Source organism: Schistocerca nitens, chromosome 2 (assembly GCF_023898315.1).
Source record: "Schistocerca nitens isolate TAMUIC-IGC-003100 chromosome 2, iqSchNite1.1, whole genome shotgun sequence".
In the NCBI taxonomy this organism is placed as follows: Eukaryota; Metazoa; Arthropoda; class Insecta; order Orthoptera; family Acrididae; genus Schistocerca; species Schistocerca nitens.
In genome coordinates, this window is record NC_064615.1 from 724,621,574 (window position 1) to 724,645,656 (window position 24,083).

The 24,083-nt window shown below is 40.9% G+C and overlaps 1 protein-coding gene across 2 annotated transcripts in view; it reads left to right on the forward strand.

Moving 5' to 3' along the window:
* Positions 1 to 24,083, forward strand: part of LOC126236917 (protein regulator of cytokinesis 1-like) — a 231,708-nt gene that overhangs the window by 155,440 nt on the left and 52,185 nt on the right. For both annotated transcript variants that reach the window (XM_049946571.1, XM_049946572.1), the window contains exons 9-10: positions 16,293 to 16,440; positions 23,726 to 23,884. In XM_049946571.1, the coding sequence (XP_049802528.1) occupies positions 16,293 to 16,440; positions 23,726 to 23,884 (307 nt within the window). The remainder of the gene's footprint in view (positions 1 to 16,292; positions 16,441 to 23,725; positions 23,885 to 24,083) is intronic.

Genomic DNA, 24,083 nt, shown 5'->3' on the forward strand with positions numbered 1-24,083 from the left:
TGAGGGGCAATCATAAAGTTTTAAACCTCAAAAAATTAAGCTACGGCCATGAAACTTATGGGTGGTGTTAATCCTTCTTTACATATTCAACATCCAGTGCAACACATTTTTCCATACAAATGGTGTCTTGGTGGAGACTTCATTTGTAGAAACCGACATTTTAGTAGCCCAAAAATGTTACACCTCTAAAGTCTCCTTGTCATCATTCTGGAAATATCTGCCTTACATTGGTTTCTTCATGTGAGTAAAGTGGTAGAACTCACCGGGTGCCATGCCAGGAGAATATAGAGTTGTGGCAAAATTCGACATCTCAAGGCAACAGTAAGTGTGACTGTGACTTATGGAGACTGGGCATGCAATACTGTCACAAAGCAGAAACACTCCTTTGCTAAGGTTTCGACTATTTATAATCCTGTCTACAAATGAGAAACATCCTACCCACAATAATTCCCACCCTGTCCAAAGTAGTATTCCACTGCTTATCTTGTCTGTGCAATTTCCTGGTCAAACTTTACATCAAACTTACTCTCAACCTGTACCATATATATTGTACCTGACCCTGGTGCAAGATCTCTCCACACAGTGAAAGCAGTGATGTCATATGCCAGCTCTGCTGTAATTTCTGCATGGTATTCTATAAATGAATGTCCACTGCCAAACTGTGGCTGACAGCTGAGTTGACCACCACTAGCAGATATGCTGCTGAGCACATCATGCTCAACTTCATTGGCTGCTTCGCAATCCTAGCTACCTTGATCTGTAGCCCTAACCATAGCTTCTCTGAATTACCTAAATTGAAGTTTTTCTTGCAACACATCCTTCATTCATAATACTTCTGGCTGTATGTCCTCCAGCCCCTTCCCCAGGACCTTAACTGCATCCATTCTCTCTCTCTCTCTCTCTCTCTCTCTCTCTCTCTCTCTCTCTCCCCCTCTCCCTCCCCCCCCCCTTCTACCTCCTCCATCCAACCCACCACACCCTGCCTGCAGCCAGAATGTGCTCACTGGTGCTACAATCCTGCCCAATTGTTACCCCTATCTCCCACCCATCAGCCAACCTCTCCCAACCCTTCCTCCCACACCTCAACCTTTACCTTCTTTTGCCCACTTCACCTGACACAACCCCTTGTCCGAGTGTGCATGCACGCGCGCGCACATGCGTCTGATGGGTGGGAGAGAGGGGTAGCAGTTGGGCAGGATTGTAGCACCAGTGAGTTCAACCTTTACGTTTGTGACAACACATGGTCTTCTTGTACAGAAACTGGGTATGAGAATTTTATTATATCATAATTTTATAAAACTATATGTATTTTACATTTGATTTGTCAAATTATATAGAAGTTTTGATTTTTAGATGTAAAGTTGGCCATTTGATACACTCAAAATCAGTTATCCATAAAGATAATTGTGGTTGTGTTGCAAAATAATTTCAAAAAAAGTTTTTAACTATTTTAGTACTCACACTCTTCTCCAGACTGTACACTTACTTCACTAAAATTAACGAGAGGATTTGCAATACGACTCTGCAGTCTTGTTACTCCTATAAGAAGCTAGGAAACTCTCCTCTAGATCGTTCATAAACAGGAGGCATGGAAGGTACCATGCAGCTGCCCATCGATCTGCCAAAAATTTGTCCCTCTGTTCGAAGGAGAGGTAGTTAAGATTTCAGGATTGCCACAAGTCTTGTAAATCGGGGAATTTCAAACACGTCAGGGAAATATCAGGGAAATTTGGAAAAAAAAACTGGAAAAATCTCATTTTTGTCTCGGTAGATGAAATGGTTTGTTTACTGACGTGTCATGCGTCGTCAGTGGCTGGGTGCAGCTGAGTATGTGAACCGCTTCCCTACTCCCTTATTCCTACTGCTTCCCCCATCCTACCACTCCTCTCAGCTTGCAGTCAGTGCTGCCACCACTTCTTGCCACTAGCCTAGCAGCTGCCAATGAGAGGCAAGGAGGCATGAGGAGTGGTTTTTCTGGATATGATTCTCAGAGACTGTAGATGCAGCAGCCAAGATGGCAGGTATCGGTAATGGATTGGGTCTCTGATCTGAAGTCATTCGGTTCCCACTAATGTGCAGACCCTGCCCATCGGATCTAGTCTCACCGATCTGCTCACAGGCCAGACTTGTTTGTGTGTGGTATAATGCAGCGGATTTTTATGGCTTGTCCATGGACACAGGACTGTGGTGCTCCTCAGTGGTCTAGAGACCATCAGCGATATATTTCAAGAATTGTGATTGTTGTACCACAAGCATGTTGTACACTGTAGCGTTTTATAGACATTTTATTTATTGTAGTACATTTTGGCACTTCAAAAGTAGTTCATGTGTTAGAAAGTATAAATGATAAGAAGAAAATTGTGTCAGTCACTGGCAGTTTGTACATTATGCACTCATATATTTCTTGAAAGAAAAATGACACAATAACTGTAAAATAATAGAAATAACACAGAGGTTAATAACCAACAATAACGAACAGAGTAAAACGAACATTTTTTAGCAGTCACTTACAGTGTGGGTTTACACAATTCTTCCCTGCCTTATACAATTATTTCAAGAGGCCTACTTTTTCCTGAGGTTATTTCTGAAATTGGTGAAGGTATTTTAAATCTGTCTTGCGACTCCAAGGAAATATGTATTTTTGTCACCAAATGTGTTTCGTTTTATGGAAATAAAATAACATCATTGTCTTAATGAAACACACATACCAAATGGCTTGCTTTCTTTATCTAAAGACAGTTTATTACAAAAGATGTTGATGTTAGTACTTCAGATTTTTGCTCACATCAGGAAACATTGTCGGCTTGCAAGTTTTTTTTAGATATTTCCTTGTTTGCACTATTGTTTCTTGTACTGTAGCTGCGAAGACAGATTGTCAAATAACGTCTTAACTTACCCTTGATACCTCAAAATTCATCAGGGAAAAATGCTAAAACTTGTCTGGAAATCAGAGAATTTCACTTGGGGCAACCCTGGAGTTGGGCTTACGGATTTTGGGGAGCGTGTAGAAGGTGGGTGTGCGAAGTGTCATAGAGGTGAGTAGGGAAATGGATTTAGTGGAGATTACATTAGATTAATTATTCATTCCATAGACCCACAAAAGAGGAAATCCTCCTGGGTGTGGAACATTTCAGATAAACACATTGCAAAAATGTAATTAGAAAAACTTGGGTTTCCTTAATTTTAATGATCCTCAGTCAATAAACAGGAAAATTATGTACGCGAATTAAAATTAAATTACAGGTTTAATACTTACATCTGATTTCATTAAATCCATCATTCACACAGTAGCTAGTTACTTGGCTATTGCATCCAATTATTGTCAAAAATTAAAGTAAATTATTCATTTCAATGATCCTCAATTAAGAACAGTCAAATTATGTACAAGATTTAAAATTAAACTTCAACTACTTACAGACTCAAGACTCATCTGCTTTCCATACATCCATCTCTGCTTTCCATACATCCATCATTCACACAGTAGGTAGTTACTTGGCTGTTACAACCAAGTATTGTCAAAAATTAAATTACAGTAAATTTTTGTTAAAATGGTCTGCTGCACTTGTTGAGAAATTCATGGATGGAATAGGAGGAGTTGGCCACCAAAAATTCTTTTAAATTATGTTTAAATTGTGCCTTGTCTGACACTAAACTGTTAATGGTTGCTCGTAACTTATTGAAAATATGCATTGCTGAATACTGGACTCCTTGCTGGGCAAGAGTAAGTGATTTTAAATCTTTATGTATATTGTTCTTATTAGGCAACGGCCTTGCCACAGTGGATACACCGGTTCCCGTGCGATCACCGAAGTTAAGCGCTGTCGGGTGTGGCCGGCGCTTGGATGGGTCACCGTCCCGCCGCCACGTGCTGTTGCCATTTTTCGGGGTGCACTCAGCCTCGTGATGCCAATTGAGGAGCTACTCGACCGAATAGTAGCGGCTCCGGTCAAAGAAAACCGTCTTAACGACCGGGAGAGCGGTGTGCTGACCCCATGCCCCTCCTATCCGCATCCTCACCTGAGGATGATACGGCGGTCGGATGGTCCCGATGGGTCGCTTGCGGCCTGTAGACGGAGTTAGAGTTAGAAAATATTGTTCTTATTCCTAGTATTGATACTGTTTACTAAGCAGTTAGTTGGAAAAAGAGAGGTTCTGGGAAGGGCCTAAGGCTTTAAGCAGGGATTGAAGTTTATGTTGAACTTTCGGGATGGGATCATTCTGGCAGACATTCGGGAGGACGACGGTTCAATCCCGTCTCCAGCCATCCTGATTTAGGTTTTCCGTGATTTCCCTAAATCGTTTCAGGCAAATGCCGGGATGGTTCCTTTGAAAGGGCACGGCCGATTTCCTTCCCCATCCTTCCCTAACCCGAGCTTGCGCTCCGTCTCTAATGACCTCGTTGTCGACGGGACGTTAAACAACACTAACTTAACATTCTGGCAGATTTTATAGGTGTAGTAGTCAAATAATTGGCTGAGGCCTTCTGTCGGGTAGTCACTTATATTCATATCAGTAATAGTGGAACCTTTGTTTCCAGGTAGAATGATTAGGTCTGGGTTTGTTTTGAGGTTGTGTATGGCTGTCCTTTCTTCTGCTTAAAGGTTGGTGTTCTTAGGAAGGGACCTGAGGACAAATGGTGAGGCCAAGTTGAAGGTAAGGAATTCCTGGGAAGTGACCAGGGGGTGGGGAGGGTGGAGGGAGAATCATGATTGGATGGCGGTATGAATTGGGAGAGGCAGGGTTCATTGTTGGGATTAGGTTGGATTTAGTTGGAGGGATTGGTGACAAAGATGTGTGTCCATTGCGGAGATTGGGATGAGAGGAGCAGGTCTTTGACGAGTCTAACATGGTTAAATTTGTTAAAGATAAGGGCTTCGGATAGGACTGAAACTTGTGTGGCACTGGGGATTTTAGTGGAAAGGTTAAGAACATTGTTACGGAATGTTTCGGATCTGGATTTGGTGCAGTGTTGGTAGGGAGCTTGAAAGGGGGGGGGGGGGGGGGGGTACCAAGTTGAAAAGGTCAGCTAGGGAGGGTCTGAGTGCTGTGCAGAGTTGATGAGGAGGAACACAGTGGGTAGGATAGAGGTTGGATAGTGGTATCCCAAGGCAGCAGTAAGATGTCAGCAGGTTTGTTTAACGTATGGAGGTGGTGTCTGGAATGCTTCAGGTGCTGGAGAGCTAGGGATTAAATTTCAGAGGTGTGATGTATGCAGCAGGGATTGCGCAGTTTCATTCTCTTGGAGAAGAAGCGGAGGTGGTTGTTGGTTGTGGGATGCCTGTACCATAGAGATGCATTTTTACAATACAGCTTTGTGAGGGTCAGGGACTGACAGATTCTGAAAAGGTGAAAATCATTGTGAAAGAAGGGATGGAATCTAGAGGAAGGAATTTTTATGTTCAGGCCATTCGGGGAGAGTCTATGGTTTACGCAGCATTTACGAAACAGTATATGGGAGACTGGATTTTAGTAAGGAAAGGGATATTTTTCTGAAGTGGGTGCAGGAAAATGGAGTGAGGGTCCATTATGGCAGGGATGTCATAAGGAAACACAAATGAGGAGGAAATGGGCAAATGAAGATTTTAGATGGTTGTGAGGGGAGATGGATAACAGAAGAGTCATAAAAAGTACATAAAGTGATGCACAAATACATGAAAATCCCCAAAAATATGTGAAACTGCAAAACAACACAAAAAATGCATAAATTAAGTAACATGACGAATAAAAAGTTATATGGAAATTTAAACCGTGGAAAATCCAGGATGGAATGTAATATGTTTGGATATTGATCAATTTTAATGTAAAGTCATCAACTGAAGGTTGGTTTTGAACAGCTCTGTACTTTTAGGCAAGCTCCTATTGTAGGTAGTATGCCCTTTCCTTTCTTTGATCTTCAATTTAATATGGACTTTTAACTACAGTGCAACTTTTCGTTTTCCTCATTAGCAAGTGTTGCCAGAGGCAAAGAATTGATAAGTGACTAGTAAAAATACCATGTAATACAACAGATGGAACTCCCCCAGACCTTTAGCTCCCTCTTCTGGCACTTAATTATTGATCCACACTTCATCGATCTTAGAACAGCAAAAGTGAAGAGATACACATATAAATGATAAAAATTTCTCATGATATGTATAAATACAAATCGTCAGTTACTCAACTAGAGAGAAAGCTAATATACATGTACAGAATGAACTTCAAAAAAAATATGTTCAAATGTGTGTGAAATCTTATGGGACTTAACTGCTAAGGTCATCAGTCCCTAAGCTTACACACTATTTAACCTAAATTATCCTCAGGACGAACACACACACCCATGCCCGAGGGAGGACTCGAACAAAGATGATGTGACTTACCGAACGAAAGCGCTGGCAGGTCGATAGACACAAAAACAAACACACACACACACACACACACACACACACACACACAAAATTCAAGCTTTCGCAACAAACTGTTGCCTCATCAGGAAAGAGGGGAAGGAGAGGGAAAGACGAAAGGATGTGGGTTTTAAGGGAGAGGGTAAGGAGTCATTCCAATCCCGGGAGCGGAAAGACTTACCTTAGGGGGAAAAAGGGACGGGTATACACTCGCGCACACACACACATATCCATCCACACATAACAGATGATGTGACTTACCGAACGAAAGCGCTGGCAGGTCGATAGACACACAAACACACACACAAAATTCAAGCTTTCGCAACAAACTGTTGCCTCATCAGGAAAGAGGGAAGGAGAGGGAAAGACGAAAGGATGTGGGTTTTAAGGGAGAGGGTAAGGAGTCATTCCAATCCCGGGAGCGGAAAGACTTACCTTAGGGGAAAAAAGGACGGGTATACACTCGCGCACACACACACATATATCCATCCACACATATACAGACACAAGCAGACATATTTAAAGACAAAGAGTTTGGGCAGAGATGTCAGTCGAGGCAGAAGTGCAGAGGCAAAGATGTTGTTGAATGACAGGTGAGGTATGAGTGGTGGCAACTTGAAATTAGCGGAGATTGAGGCCTGGTGGATAACGGGAAGAGAGGATATATTGAAGAGCAAGTTCCATCTCCGGAGCTCGGATAGGTTGGTGTTAGTGGGAAGTATCCACCAGATAACCCGGACGGTGTAACACTGTGCCAAGATGTGCTGGCCATGCACCAAGGCATGTTTAGCCACAGGGTGATCCTCATTACCAACAAACACTGTCTGCCTGTGTCCATTCATGCGAATGGACAGTTTGTTGCTGGTCATTCCCACATAGAATGCGTCACAGTGTAGGCAGGTCAGTTGGTAGATCACGTGGGTGCTTTCACACGTGGCTCTGCCTTTGATCGTGTACACCTTCTGGGTTACAGGACTGGAGTAGGTGGTGGTGGGAGGGTGCATGGGACAGGTTTTACACCGGGGGCGGTTACAAGGGTAGGAGCCAGAGGGTAGGGAAGGTGGTTTGGGGATTTCATAGGGATGAACTAAGAGGTTACGAAGGTTAGGTGGACGGCGGAAAGACACTCTTGGTGGAGTGGGGAGGATTTCATGAAGGATGGATCTCATTTCAGGGCAGGATTTGAGGAAGTCGTATCCCTGCTGGAGAGCCACATTCAGAATCTGATCCAGTCCTGGAAAGTATCCTGTTACAAGTGGGGCACTTTTGTGGTTCTTCTGTGGGAGGTTCTGGGTTTGAGAGGATGAGGAAGTGGCTCTGGTTATTTGTCTCTGTGCCAGGTCGGGAGGGTAGTTGCGGGATGCGAAAGCTGTTGTCAGGTTGTTGGTGTAATGCTTCCTTTCACGCCGATCACCTGCCACCCTACCTAAAACCTCTTTCCTCATCACCGTAGCCAGCTTCATCCTGACCCACAACTTCTTCACTTTTGAAAGCCAGACATACCAACAATTAAAGGGAACAGCCATGGGTACCAGGATGGCCCCTTCGTACGCCAACCTATTCATGGGTCGCTTAGAGGAAGCATGGCCAGAGGTGCATGGCCAGCACATCTTGGCACAGTGTTACACCGTCCGGGTTATCTGGATACTTCCCACTAACACCAACCTATCCGAGCTCCGGAGATGGGAACTTGCTCTTCAATATATCCTCTCTTCCCGTTATCCACCAGGCCTCAATCTCCGCTAATTTCAAGTTGCCGCCACTCATACCTCACCTGTCATTCAACATCATCTTTGCCTCTTCACTTCCGCCTCGACTGACATCTCTGCCCAAACTCTTTGTTTTTAAATATGTCTGCTTGTGTCTGTATATGTGTGGATGGATATGTGTGTGTGTGCGCGAGTGTATACCCGTCCTTTTTTCCCCTAAGGTAAGTCTTTCCGCTCCCGGGATTGGAATGACTCCTTACCCTCTCCCTTAAAACCCACATCCTTTCGTCTTTCCCTCTCCTTCCCTCTTTCCTGATGAGGCAACAGTTTGTTGCGAAAGCTTGAATTTTGTGTGTGTGTTTGTGTGTCTATCGACCTGCCAGCGCTTTCGTTCGGTAAGTCACATCATCTGTTATGTGTGGATGGATATGTGTGTGTGTGCGCGAGTGTATACCCGTCCCTTTTTCCCCCTAAGGTAAGTCTTTCCGCTCCCGGGATTGGAATGACTCCTTACCCTCTCCCTTAAAACCCACATCCTTTCGTCTTTCCCTCTCCTTCCCCTCTTTCCTGATGAGGCAACAGTTTGTTGCGAAAGCTTGAATTTTGTGTGTGTGTGTGTGTGTGTGTGTGTGTGTGTGTGTGTGTGTGTGTGTGTTTGTGTTTGTTTGTGTGTCTATCGACCTAATTGGGCAATCAGTCACACAAATAGAGTTACATGCACATGAAAATACAAAAATTTGAAAAATTACCTAAAAACGTGGATTGTGTGGTAGCATAAAAGGGACAGGTGATATCCAGGCCAAATTTCAAACAATGCATAAATAGACCATAATATAATATGTGGCAAAATTTCAGCTTGTTATTGCAAGGCATTTGTGTGCAATAAAAGTTGACAGAGATGTATTTGGTTACGTTTCTTTTAACACGATTTATCAAGTAATAGTGATGATGCAGACAGCTTGTTTCAGATAAAGCTGCAACAATTGTTGGGAACCATTAGGCAACAGAAAGTTAAACAATGGTAGTTTTCAGGAACAGAATGAGTCATTGTTAGGCAGGAACAACAAAGGAAACAAGCAACAATTACAGGTTACTCGTGTCTTTAAGATTCTAGTTCAGACTGGTCAGTACTGTTGTGGAAAGTCAGTATGGAGGCAGAAGAGTGTACTAGTGGTGCTTTTGTTCAAACAGGTTGTAGTATTGGTAGAGCACAAGCATCTGGATGTCATAAAACAACATATGGAACAAAATGTGGCATTCACTTTGTACTGTATGATCTGGATGAATCGTACCAAGATTTGTTGCTATGGAGATCCGGGATACACCCTGTGGGCACAAGAAGTACAGTTCCAGGAAACTTTAGTGTTAGTTATCATCATATGAAAGTGTTTCTGGGTAAGTATTCTTTCCTACAAAGAAGTTGTTTTGATCCATTTCGGATTCATGAGAAGACAGTGATGTCCGTAGCCTCAGAGAAATTGATACAAAATCAGTATTGAAAGTGAATCAGTGCATGGGACTTAACATGAAACCAGGACAAAAGTAATGTTCCAGGTGTGTTACACTGCTAAAAAATGAAGAATATTCTGATAATTTACGTGACAGTGACGAATAGTATCAGCCACCTACAACCACAGTGGATGAGCAATTAAATACTTCAGTGACTGCTCTTGGTTTGTCTCCCATGAAGACACACAAAGTTGGGAAAAGAGACAAGCCCATCTATGGTAGAAAAAAGCTACAAGAAGCTCAAATGGAATTAAAACACAAAATAGCTGACACACTAATGGTGGAAGAGGAAGAACTATCTGCTCCAAAGGAACAGAAATCATGCCAGAAATGCTCTGATTTGGACAAAATTGTGCATGATTTCAAAGAAAAATGTGCCATATCCACATGTCAGAAAAAAGTAGCTATTCTTACTCTTGCACCTTCCAGCTGGTCTACTGACTACACTGCAAAGGAATTCAATGTTTCTACATATATGGTAAAGGAAGCTAGGAAAGTGAAAGCAACCCAAGGAGTGCTTCCACAACTTCAGCAGGTTCAGGGTAAGCAATTCAGTTCAGAAATAAAGGTGCTAGTGTCGGAGTTTTATGAAAATAACGACTACAGCCAAATAATGCCTGGAAAAAAAGACATGTAATGGTGAAAATGGGAAATGTCCGTGTACAGGTGCAAAAAAGACTGTTGCTGTGCAACATACCAGAACTATATGTAGAATTCAAGGAAAAGTATCCCAATACCAAAGTAGGTTATCATCTTTTTTTTTCAATCTTTGGCCAAAATGGGTTGTGCCTGTAAGTGCAAGGGGCACTCACAATGTTTCTGTATGTGAGACCCATCAAAATGCTAAGCTGATGTTTGCTTCTATAAAGGATTCTGGTCTGGATTACAAAGGTGCAATGAAGCTGCTAGTGAGTGACATCAGTTCCTACCAGTGCAAGATACACAGGTGTGAAAAGTGTCCTGGTAAGGCAAATCTTGCAGAACACATGAATAACAAACTGTATGGTGAACTCCTTATGGATGACGATGAACTTGTTTCTTATAAACAATGAACACACTTGTTCGCACAAGCCTTGAAACGAAGCAAAGTACAGTGGAAGATTTTGTTGAAATGTGTTGTCAAAAAACAGACAAACTGACCACACACAGCTTCACAGCAACAGCACAATCGGCTTATCTCCAGTTTTGTAAGGATAATTTGAAACAAGATGAAATTATAGTAATACTAGACTTTTATGAAAATATGCATTTATAGTTCAAGATGCCTACCAAGGATATCATTGGGACAACAGTCAAGCAACTCTCCAGCCACTTGCGATTTACTATAGAGGTGAATCAGGTGATGTGTCTGTCATGAACCTGTGCGTTTTTAGTGACTGTTTAATTCATGATGCCGTTGCAGTTCATGCCCACATTCACACTGTCATGGTATATGTGAAAAACAAGCTGCCTCACATATAGTTTGCGAAATTCTTCAGTGACGGGGCAGCTAGTTAGCACAAAAACTGTAAAAATCTCAAAAATTTATGCATGCATTACCATGATTTTCAGATTCACGCAGAATGGAATTTTTTCGCAACAAGTCATGGTAAAAATGTATGTGATGGTATTGGTGCTACCATTAAACGCATGGCATCACGAGCTAGTCTGCAGCACCCTACAGAAGGTCACATTCTAACACCTCTTCAATTATTTACCTGGGTACAGAAAAATATCTCTGGCATACAATCACTCTATGTTTCAAAATATGAGGTGAAATCAGTCAAAGAGTTGGCAAAAAGCAGACTAGAACTCGTTAAAACTGTTGCAGCCACAAGGAGCCATCATCACTTCTCTCCAGCGGACTCTGACAATGTGCAGATGAGCAGACTGTCCAGTTATAACTATATGTTCATGCACAACATGTGTCTTCACAGTGTGTCTGACTCAGGATTCAGAAGCAAAAGCAGCAACATACAACCAGGTTGCTATGTTATTGCTGTTTATGATGACAAATGGTACTTAGGATGTGCTGTTGAGTGCTGTGAAGCAGAAGGTGCTGTATTTGTGAACTTCATGGCACCAGCAGAACCAGCAAGGTCATTTCATTGACCACGTTTGGCAGACAGGTACTGGATTCCTTTTGAACATATTCTTATGACAGTTCCAGTTCCTACCACAGTGTCAGGAAGACAGTACAATTTGCCACTCAATGTACAGAGTACAGTAGCTAAAGTGTGGGAGTACTTCTGTTCGAAGCACAGTCGACTGGTTTTTAGCAGTAAACATTAATGATAGGTTGCGTTAATAAGTTTGTATGTTGTTGCTTAGTGATTAAACAGTTGTGGGAGAGGATAAGAAGAGACAGAACAGTTTACAGTATGTTTTTACAAAATTGTGTTGTGGGACAATGGCCACATCACCAAATACATCTGTTAACTTCCATTGTACACAAATGTCTTGCAATAACATGCTGAAATTTTGAGATATATACCATTATGGTCTACTTATGCAGTGTGTGTGAAAGTGGCTTGGATACCACTTGTCCCTTTTGTGCTACCATACTTCGAAAACCCATGTTTTTCAGGTAATTTTTCAAATTTTTGTATTTTCATGTGCATGTAACTCAGTTTTTGTGACTGATATGGGAATGATGAGTTCTGTGTCTGTTTAGGCCACATTAAGCTTACCACCAAAAAAATTTATACCCTTTTTGAGTGAATTATATTTGGCATAGAGGGCACCTACAATCTGTACCTTTTAACATATTACATTTTTTAAATCACATTTTGGAATTTTTTATTTTCCCTGAGAAATATGTTGTTGGTGTTTTGATTCATGGAGTGTGTTCTCTACATGGATGTTACTTGGTTGTAAAAATTTCACTGGACTGTGTGGAATAATTCCTAAATTATTAAGACCTGAAGTTGGGTCTGAAGATAAATTGCCAGATGTGGGTTGCAATTTCTGGGTCACCCTACATCTACATCTACATGACTACTCTGCAATTCACATTTAAGTGCTTAGCAGAGGGTTCATAGAACCACAATCATATAATCTCTACCATTCCACTCCCGAACAGCGCGCAGGAAAAACGAACACCTAAACCTTTCTGTTCGAGCTCTGATTTCTCTTATTTTATTTTGATGATCATTCCTACCTATGTAGGTTGGGGTCAACAAAATATTTTCGCATTCGGAAGAGAAAGTTGGTGACTGAAATTTCGTAAATAGATCTCGCCGCGACGAAAAAGTCTTTGCTTTAATGACTTCCATTCCAACTCACATATCATATCTGCCACACTCTCTCCCCTATTATGTGATAATACAAAACGAGCTGCCCTTTTTTGCACCCTTTCGATGTCCTCCGTCAGTCCCACCTGGTAAGGATCCCACACCGCGCAGCAATATTCTAACAGAGAACGAACGAGTGTAGTGTAAGCTGTCTCTTTAGTGGATTTGTTGCATCTTCTAAGTGTCCTGCCAATGAAACGCAACCTTTGGCTCACCTTCCCCACAATATTATCTATGTGGTCTTTCCAACTGAAGTTGTTCGTAATTTTAACACCCAGGTACTTAGTTGAATTGACAGCCCTGAGAATTGTACTATTTATCTAGTAATCGAATTCCAACGGATTTCTTTTGGAATTCATGTGGATCACCTCACACTTTTCGTTATTTAGCGTCAACTGCCACCTGCCATACCATACAGCAATCTTTTCTGAATCGCTTTGCAACTGATACTGGTCTTCGGATGACCTTACTAGACTGTAAATTACAGCATCATCTGCGAACAACCTAAGAGAACTGCTCAGATTGTCACCCAGGTCATTTATATAGATGAGGAACAGCAGAGGTCCCAGGACGCTTCCCTGGGGAACACCTGAAATCACTTCAGTTTTACTCGATGATTTGCCATCTATTACTACGAACTGCGACCTTCCTGACAGGAAATCACGAATCCAGTCGCACAACTGAGGCGATGCCCCATAGGCTCGCAGCTTGATTAGAAGTTGCTTGTGAGGAACGGTGTCAAAAGCTTTCCGGAAATCTAGAAATACGGAATCAACTTGAGATCCCCTGTCGATAGCGGCCATTACTTCGTGCGAATAAAGAGCTAGCTGCGTTGCACAAGAATGATTTTTTTCTGAAACCATGCTGATTACATATCAATAGATCGTTCCCTTCAAGGTGATTCATAATGTTTGAATACAGTATATGCTCCAAAACCCTACTGCAAACCGACGTCAATGATATAGGTCTGTAGTTTGATGGATTACTCCTAATACCCTTCGTAAACACTGGTGTGACCTGCGCAGTTTTCCAATCTGTAGGTACAGATCTATCGGTGAGCGAGCGGTTGTATATGATTGCTAAGTAGGGAGCTATTGTATCAGCGTAATCTGAAAGGAACCTAATCGGTATACAATCTGGACCTGAAGACTTGCCCGTATCAAGCGATTTGACTTGTTTCGCAACCCCTAAGGTATCTACTTCTAAGAAACTCATGCTAGCAGCTGTTCGTGTTTCAAATTCTGGAATATTCCATTCGTCTTCCCTGGTGAAGGAATTTCCGAAAACTGCGTTCAATAACTACGCTTTAGCGGCACAGTCATCAGTAACAGTACCATCGGCACTGCGCAGCGAAGGTATTGACTGTGTCTTGCAACTTGTGTACTTTACATACGACCAGAATTTCTTCAGATTTTCTACCAAATTTCGAGACAATGTTTCATTGTGGAACCTATTAAAGGCATCTCGCATTGAAGTCCGTGCCAAATTTCACGCGTCTGTAAATTTTAGCCAATCTTTGGGATTTCGCGTTCTTCTGAACTTCGCATGCTTTTTCGGGTGCCTCTGCAACAGCGTTCAGACCTGTTTTGTGTACCAAGGCGGATCAGTTCCATCTCTTACCAATTTATGAGGTATGAATCTTTCAATTGCTGTTGCTACTATATCTTTGAATTTGAGCCACATCTCGTCTACATTTGCATAGCCATTTCGGAAGGAATGGAGATTGTCTCTTAGGAAGGCTTCTAATGACACTTTAATCGGCTTTTTTAAATTAAATTATTTTGCACTTGTTTCTGATGGATTTGGAGGAAACGGTATTGAGCCTAGCTACAACGACCTTGTGATCACTAATCCCTGTAGCAGTCATGATGCTCTCTATCAGCTCTGGATTGTTTGTGGCTAAGAGGTCAAGTGTGTTTTCGCAACCATTTACAATTCGCGTGGGTTCGTGGACTAACTGCTCGAAATAATTTTCGGAGAAAGCATTTAGGACAATCTCGGAAGATGTTTTCTGCCTACCACTGGTTTTGAACAAGTATTTTTGCCAACATATTGAGGGAAGGTTGAAGTCCCCACCAACTATAACTGTATGAGTGGGGTATTTATTTGTTACGAGACTCAAATTTTCTCTGAACTGTTCAGCAACTATATCATCGGAGTCTGGGGGTCGGTAGAAGGAGCCAATTATTAACTTAGTTCGGCTGTTAAGTATAACCTCCACCCATACCGGAGTATCTACTTCGACTTCACTACAAGATAAACCGCTACTGACAGACACAAACACTCCACCACCAATTCTGCCTAATCTATCTTTCCTGAACACAATCTGAGACTTCGTAAAAATTTCTGCAGAACTTATTTCAGGCTTTAGCCAGCTTTCTGTACCTATAACAATTTCAGCTTTTGTGCTTTCTATTAGTGCTTGAAGCTCAGGGACTTTCCCAGCACAACTACAACAATTTACAACTACAATTCCGACTGTTCCTTGATCTAAGCACGTCCTGTATTTGCCATGCACCCTTTGAGATTGCAGCCCACCCCGTACTTTCCCGAGGCCTTCTAACCTAAAAAACCGCCCAGTGCACGCCACACAGCCTCCGCTACCCGTGTAGCCGCCAGCTGAGTGTAGTGAGCTCCTGACCTATTCAGCGGAACCCGAAACCCCACCACCCTATGGCGCAAGTCAAGGAATCTGCCTGAATTTATGATTACAGTACCTAAAACTTGAAATTACACCTCCTATATGAAACTCACAAGCAGTTTAAGTAAGAATCTACGAAGTAAACACTAAAGTGCGATGCTACAACTCTCAAATACTATAATATGCCCGAAATTTATGAATTAAACAATGCAAGTACCCAAAAACACGCAAAGAAATTAATAATTAAACTATGTAACACATAAGTAAGCTAGGGGTATACGACTTGCTGCTGCAGCTGCTTATCCAACGGCGGCAGGGAGCACACCTTCTTTCACAAGTCATAATTCTGGAACTAATTGGCAAGGGAAACTAATACTTTGTACACGAGTGTTCCACACATGGTAGAATTAGTGTACTGAAAGTCAGTCAAATCTGAGACTATGAGCTAGAGCCCCTGGTTGAACTGACATGGAATGACCTAATTGCTGGTCGTATTAGAAATAATAATTACTAATAAAAACAAAGCAAAAAGAAAATGCAACATTTTTATTAATTTGGCTGGTAGACCAATGCAGCAGCCCATAAAAACAAGTCTGGCTCATTCTGCTTCCTCCACATTTATTCGCAGAGGCAGCTGTCAAAGAAATTCTTGCACTGTGTAGTGCTCGCATTTCGTCTTTCATGCTTTTAAAGCCAGTTGTTAAAGATATTAGTAGGTTAATTTATAAATGTGTGATGTTATGATATGTTGTGTGAGATTTGTCTGTCTTTATTATTTAAGGTGTCTCCTGGACCTTGCCATGGAACATAAAAATCTCTGGGAAAAATTTCTCTCACTTGAGGAAAAATCTCATGACAAGGATAGGTTATTCAAGAATCGTGGAGGTGAGCTGCTGAAGGAGGAAAAGGAAAGAAATCACATTCAAAAGGTTTGTCTCAGTTCTCAGTTTAGCTTTCTTTAACTATAGTTTGCCACTTTCTTTATAAGTTACAACCACAACTATTGAAATCAGAGATTTTCTGTTCTCTTTTAAGATTTAAAATAACTAAAAAGAGAGGGAGGAAAAAAGGAAAGAAATATTAAAATTCAGTTATTCGTACGCTTGTCTGATTGTTTCTATTTCCTTTTAAAAGATCTTCAAAGCAAATGTAATGACTGAAAAAATAAACTACCTTCTTGCATCCAGTAACCAATGTACAAAGGCTACAACAATGATACAGAGTCCATCAGACAATTTACAGAAAGTAAAAATTAGCTGATCAGAACGTTTGGTACGTGATTTCCTTAACCGTACCACACTTGCGCACCATATCTTAAATACCATAAAAGAGGAAGTGGGATTGAATCGAGGTTGGCAGTCACAGTTTATATAATTAAGACAATTTATTGACATTAAGCCTTTTACAGAATTTGACGATTACAAATTGTGGACCATCCACTAGATAAAGCTTTGCAAATACAGTTAGAAAACCAACATTCTCGGTACTCAAATAAACAGTCCCATATGAAGTAAACAGAAACTTCAGAAATTCAAACTCCCATATAGGATTTTGCTCAAAATATAATAAAAAGAATTACCAGCAATGGGTGACTTAATGACACTTGATATCAGTGCCAAGCTAAGATCAAATTACATAATATGATAGAACCACTTAAATAAAAAAACTACAGCAGAAACACTGATCTTTAAAAATAAATGTTCACGTGCTCAGTCACGTTAATAAAAAAAAATTACTAGAAAGTGCTGCACAAGGAACTCGGCAGATGCTTTGCCGCTTAAGATTTAGCCAGTTGCCAATCCGTAATATTTAAAGAAACAGGTTCATATATGAACAGGTTACATGCAATATATATTTCTATATCTACCTGCTTAACCTGCCTTGGCGGAACAAAGATAAATACTAAACTTTGGAAGGCGATATGTGAACAACTCCTGGTAGTGGCCAGTTTCTTAAACACTGCCAAGTCTAGACCTCGGACGACATTTCACTCCCCACCAAGGTGCTGGCACAATCGAAAGTTTCTGCCTGAATCACAAAGACTTTCCAATAACTCTGAAACATAGAAACACGCGGCAGAACCTTTGACTTAATATATGGGTAAGTGTGTAAAGGAACACGTTACACTACTGACAAAATCGCAACTTTGACCTTAAGTATTTTATGCATGGACAACTGTGCAGACTTTGAAAACGCCAATATAAAATCATTTGATTACAAGAGAGACAAAGCACTAATAAAACTTCTGAGAAAACTTTCAAATAATGGCCACCACCTAACTAGGCCATCTGAACTCTTCCACATCTTCAAGTTAGACTATCAAAGTCTCACCACAATAGTAAAGTTTAAATGGCTCTGAGTGCATTGGACAACAAAATACAACTACGACCACTTACTTCATATCACATACACAATACGAGGGAGCCTCATTTCAAATTTTATTCTCAGCAAAGTCACAGAACTTGTATCTCCAAGCTGCCCTTGTCGCCAAAATGCGCAACCAATTTCACACCACAACATGTAACGATCATCACGCTCGTTTGGCAGCCGTTGACACTCATCTCCCAGCGAATGTCACGAGATCCTGAGGGTTACCTGTCGAAGGCTAACAACCAACTCGCTTTGCCCGCCAACCCAGGAGGTAAGACATGTGAAAAGCAAAGATAACTTAGCTCAACCCCAATCAATCTCAACAATACATGAACAAAATAACACTAGTGCCAGCTCGCCACGGCTCAACGTTATCATAAGAAGTCAGTGGCTGGGAGCTTGTGGAGAATGGCTAAGAAACTAGAAGTGTATTGATGTAAGATTTCTTCACTATGAAACAGAACGTAAGTTTGCCAATAAATGACTGTCAACTTCTGTGAACCATTCAGAGCTAATCTAGATTCTTATTCCTGTAGAACAGGAGGTAATAAGCAGACCACATGCAAGAGTAAATCTCAGAAGCCAGCAAGAGTAAATCTCAGAAGCCAGTTCCCGCACATCAACGTACCAAATCCCACTCTGTCAGGTACCAAGATTATAAATAATCAGATGGCATGCCCCTGATGTACAGGTGCTACAACTTCTCATTACAGTAGCTTCCTTTTGTGCCACCAAACAAAGGTGTATGTTTCCCCTATTTTGTACAAGAGAGGGTCTGTAAAACTATCTGAGCATGTGCCTTCACATGCATCTCAAGACAGCTCCCACTTAACTGTTAGCATCAAATATCCAACTGATATGGATTCTGCTAACCATTGCAACATCTGTTAGAACATATGTCCTCATCTGTTGTGCAAAACCATTGGTATGCTGCACAGTACAGTCCATCAGAATTGTTGCAGCCTAGTTTTTTCCAGCAACATGCTCCTTAGGTCTTATTATGTATCATATGCAAAAGTGGGTGATCCCATTGCTCCATCTCTTATTTGAACAGCTATGCAGCTTCCAACTCTTACGGCCCATTCCATTATTCAGCTTCTGCTACACTTCCAAACTTTGGTTCTGAACAGAAAGGAGGTTAACATGTTCAAATGATTAATAGTATTACTTTTTTGCAGACAATATATCATGTTTTGACTAGTGCAAGAAAAAGTGAGGTAGTGCCTTAGCTAGTACAGTGGACTCACATTTGAGAGGATGATGGTTCAAAATACCCGTCCAGCCATTCTGATTTAGCTTTTCTTTGGTTTCTCTAAATTGTTCAAGGCAAATACTGTGATGGTTCCTTTAAAAGGTAACAGCCGATTTCCTTTCCCAGCTATCCTTTTAATCGGAGCTTGTCTTGGTCTCTAATGGCCTCGAAGTTGACGGTACATTAAACACTGATTTTCCTTTCTTCCTTCCTAGTGCAAGCAATTCTGTGCATTGATTCAAAAAGTTTCACTGCTTGTTCAGTGGATCCCACATTATGTTACATTAACAAAATTAAAATGACCATTGTCTGATTATAGTTTCACCTTCACCTGGAAAGGCAATGACTCACCTTTACCATACTGATGTATGGCGCACACACCCAAGTAACAGAACTCAATATTAACTAGCCTTTGAGTTCTGGCTCTTCTTCTGGCAGAAAGTACACTCACAGCCACCCAAACACACACTGCCTCTGCATCTACATGATTACTCTGCAGTTCACAATTAAGTGCCTGGCAGAAGGTTCATGGAAACACTTTTAAGCTACTTCTCCACCATTTCACCCTCAAACAGTGCATGGAAAAAAAGAACACTTAAATCTTTCCCTGCGAGCTCTGATTTCTCTTATTTTATTGTGATGATTTTTTTCCTTATGTAGGTGGGGGCTAGCAGAATATTTTCACACTCTGAGGAGAAAGTTGGTGATTGAAATTTCATGAGAGAAGATCTTGCCGTAGTGAAAGATGCCTTTGTTTTAATGACTGAAACCCCAATTTGTGTATCATATCCATGGCACTCGCTCCCCTATTTTATGATGATACAAAACGAGCTGCCCTTCTTGGAACCTTTTTGACATCGTCAGTCAGTCCTATCTCATGTTCATTCATGTGGGGCAGGGGCAGGGAACAACACGGGGGGGGGGGCTAATGGGGAATGATAAATAAGTCAGTGGCTACACAATGAGATGGAAAGAGTTTTGTGACGGTAGAGCATATATCAGATGTATGGAGATATAGCAATACTGAGAGGGAAGGTGAAGGGAAGGAGGTTAGAGTGGGGAGAAAGGGGAGAGGGAAGGAAGCAGAGAGAATGCCCACTTGGAGGAGGGGGGGGGGGAAGAATGGTGGGATGAGGCAGTACGCGTTCTAGGCAGGGAGAACTGTGTGGACAGTCACAGAAGAGAGAGAGGAAAAGGTGAGCTGAGGCAGGAAAAAAAGGTTAACAGAGATTTAGGCCAAGGAGATTCGAGAACACAGGATATGCAGGAGAGACAGTTCCTACCTGTGTAGTTCAGATATACTTGCGCTGGAATGGAGTATCCAAATGGCACCAGTAATCAAGAAGCCATTAACTGATTTGAGTTGCAGTATACAGCATTTTCAGCAGTTCGGTGATCAATTTTCCACTTTGCCACAATTTGGCGGTAGCCATTCGTTCGAGTAGACAGTAGGTTACCTATCATGCTCACATAGAATGCTATCCAGTAATTGTAGCATAGTTTCATACATGACCCTGCCTTTTATTGGGTAGGAAATGCTGCTGAATGGACTATGGTAGGCAGTGGTGTTTGGGAATACGGGACAGGTCTTGCAGCTGGATCGTTCACAAATGAACAACCTATGGTCTGCAGAATCATGAGCAGGATTTGAATATGAGAGGAAAAGGAGAGTCTGTATGTTGGACGACTGGTGAAACACCACTTCAGGTTATGTAGGTAGGATCTGCATAGAATGTCCCACATCTCAGGGCATGTGAGAGGTTGTCAAAGCCCTGGTGAAGAACGTATTTGAGCTTTTCAAGGCCAGCGTGGTACTGGGTGATTAGAAGAGTAGAGGAGAGCTGGTCGGTGGCTGATTAACAGGTTGACTGGTGTCAGAGAAGCAGATGGCACAGGAGTTATGTTTATGGGTGAGCTGGATACGATATTTAATAAAAGAAGACATGGTCTGTAGTAGGCTGTAGTGTAGACAATTTTTATTGAAATTGTACGATTAGCTAATTTCAGGCACATACGGAATATTATGAATTAAAATGTCTAAATTGCCAAATTATTTTTCACTGCACGTAAAAAGTAGATGTTTCATTCCATTCTTACATTGTTAATGGGTCCTCATTAACATGTCAGCTTTAATAATCATATTGGCAACTTTGCTCTAATTACTACAGCTTGACAACTAAAGCTGCAGCTGAGATACATGGGCGGGGTGTTGGCCTACAGCTACGAGAACTGGCTGGTTTTCATTGATGGCAGTGCAGAAAAAATTATGATCTCATGTTCCTTTAATGGAAAATTAGGAAAGCTCAGTGTACAGTCATGGCTAGCAAATTTAAGTGATACCATCCCGTGCCTTCACCGTTGCTTTCGTTGTCGTCATCAGGCAAGTATTGATTCTGTTGTTTCAGCAGTACATGCAGATAGACAGTTCCGCCAATTATTTCAAATATACACAGCTCTGTTGCACAGCATGAATCAGAACAGCAAGAATCTGAAATCAGTGCTTACAAGTGAATGAGTTTCTTGTATTTAAGAATACTGGTACACAATAAAATGTCTTTTCACATGAAATAAATTCCAAGTAAGCTACATATGTTCTCAGAAAGTGTTTCCTTTACACTTATGTACATACTTCCTTAGAATTTTGCTTATTAATTCGCATGTTTCAGAGATTATTTCTGAAAGTAATTGTTGAGAAATGGCACTGCTCTATTTAAGAAATGCAAAGTTACTACTAGCAGCCAAAAGTCTTAAAGTGACAATAGTTTATCTTCAGCATGACACTGTTCTGCTTTGAAACCAATAGAGTCACCAAGCTCAGCTGTGTAATGAAACTGTCGCAGTCCATTCTCAGATAATTGTGAAACTTGTCACTATCCAGTTTTCTCAATGATGTCATATGACTAAAATGTTTTCCTTTCAGTAATGATTTTTTTGGGCCACATTGTTATTTGTTTCACACAAAGAGTTTCTAGCAGTGCTACCAGAGCAATACCAACTTTTTTTGTTTCAATAGAAGAGGAGGTGTGGCACATGTACATGTGTATTTCTTACTGAAGCCAGGATAGGGCGTTACGCCAGGTTGTGTGGATGCACCACATAACTTTGTCAGGTGTGCTGTCAGGCCGACATGTCAGGTCATCTCTAACCACCTTTGTTCCCGCAGCATTGCTTGATTCAATTCGACTACATACGATTACCCCTGTTTCACCTCTGTTGATGTCCATCATGTAACCTCATTTCAAGACACTATCCAAAACCTTTGTCGATTAGCATAATTATAGTGTCATTGTCTTACCTGTAAATTTTTATTTCTTCTCTTTGAACTTCAATTTGTTCTCTGTATTTTCTGTTGGTTTCCTTTACTAGTTGTTCAATGTACAGATTGAAAAACATTGGGGCTACCTTCTCAACTATTGCTTTCCTTTCAGATCATTTGATTCATAAAACTGCAATCTGACTTCAGTACAACCTTTTGCTCCCTGTATTTTATCATTACCACCTTCAGAATTTGAAGGGGTGTATTCCAATCAACATTGTCAAAAGCTTTCTCTAAGTCTGCAAATGCTATAAACATAGGTTTGCGTTTCATTAAGCTATCTCTTGAGATAGGATCAGTGTTGCATAAAGTGTTCCTACATTTCTCTATAACCCAAACTGATCTTCCCTAAGGTCAGCTTCTACCAGTTTTTCCTTTCTTCTATAAATAATTCATATCAGTATGTTGCAACCAAGCTTTTTTAACTTGGTAGTTCAGTAATATTCACATTTGTCAAGACCTGTCTTCTTTTTAATTAGAATTATTACAGTCTCATTCATATCCAAGGATAGTTAATTGGTCTCGTACCTTGTATAACAGGTGGAATTGTTTTGGCATTGAGCATTCTCCCAAGATTCTCAATAATCCTGAGGGAATTTCATGTATTGTATTGACCTTGTTGCACTTAAGTCTTTCGGTGTTCTGCCAAATTCTTCTGACAGTATTATATCTCCAATTTTGTCATTATCTATTTCCTTGCCTTTCTGTAATAGGCTTTAGTTGGTACTTATTTATGGAGTAAGAGAGAACGTTGAGATGTTTTTCACTGAATGCCAGAACCTACATGTCATATTAGCTAAAGTCCACCCCCCCAGACACACACACACACACACACACACACACACACACACAAGGAGACGCATGTTCAGCAAAAGCTGATTTAGTTGGATGCTTGAATTGAAAGTAATGCTAGTTTTCTTTACATCAGGATATGCCACATTCACAAAGTAATAATATATACCCAGTTTTCAGTTTTTTGCGTAAATTTTGTGGACCTAAGAGCTCATGACCAATTCATAGATGAAGTACAACATAGATTTTCTTCAATTACCATCCTTACGCGGTTCAGTGTGTGGTACGTGATGTGTGTGTATATTTTGAATGTTTCATTGAAACCTATGTATATGGAATTCATGAAATGTTGCAAAATGTATGTTAATGAACTGAAAGTTTTTAAACCATATCAACATAAGATTGTGGTTGTCAATTCATTGTGTTAGTATTAAGTCACAGTACTTTGAATATGCAGAGAAATTAATTATTTGTGTTTCCATAGGAGCTTCCAAAAATTGAAAATGAAATAAAAAAACTAGTTAGAAAGTATGTTGAGCAGCACAATGAGCCATTTTATTTTTACGATGAAGACATTAATGAAAAAATAGACACACTATGGACCAGCTTGAATGAAAGTCGGCAGAAGTACAAATCTTCATGGGTAAGTGTAGCAAAATGTAGTTACCGGCAATTATGAAAATGTGTTAGTTTTGAAAGGTGATTTATGTGCCAGTGGGGATTCGCACAATTTATTTAACTAGGTGAGGTCTGTTACTGATGCAGTGAAAGCTGTTTTAAGTCAGCAACACAGAGTCCAGTTCCCACAGTACCGTACCAGTTCTGCTAATAACATTCAATCC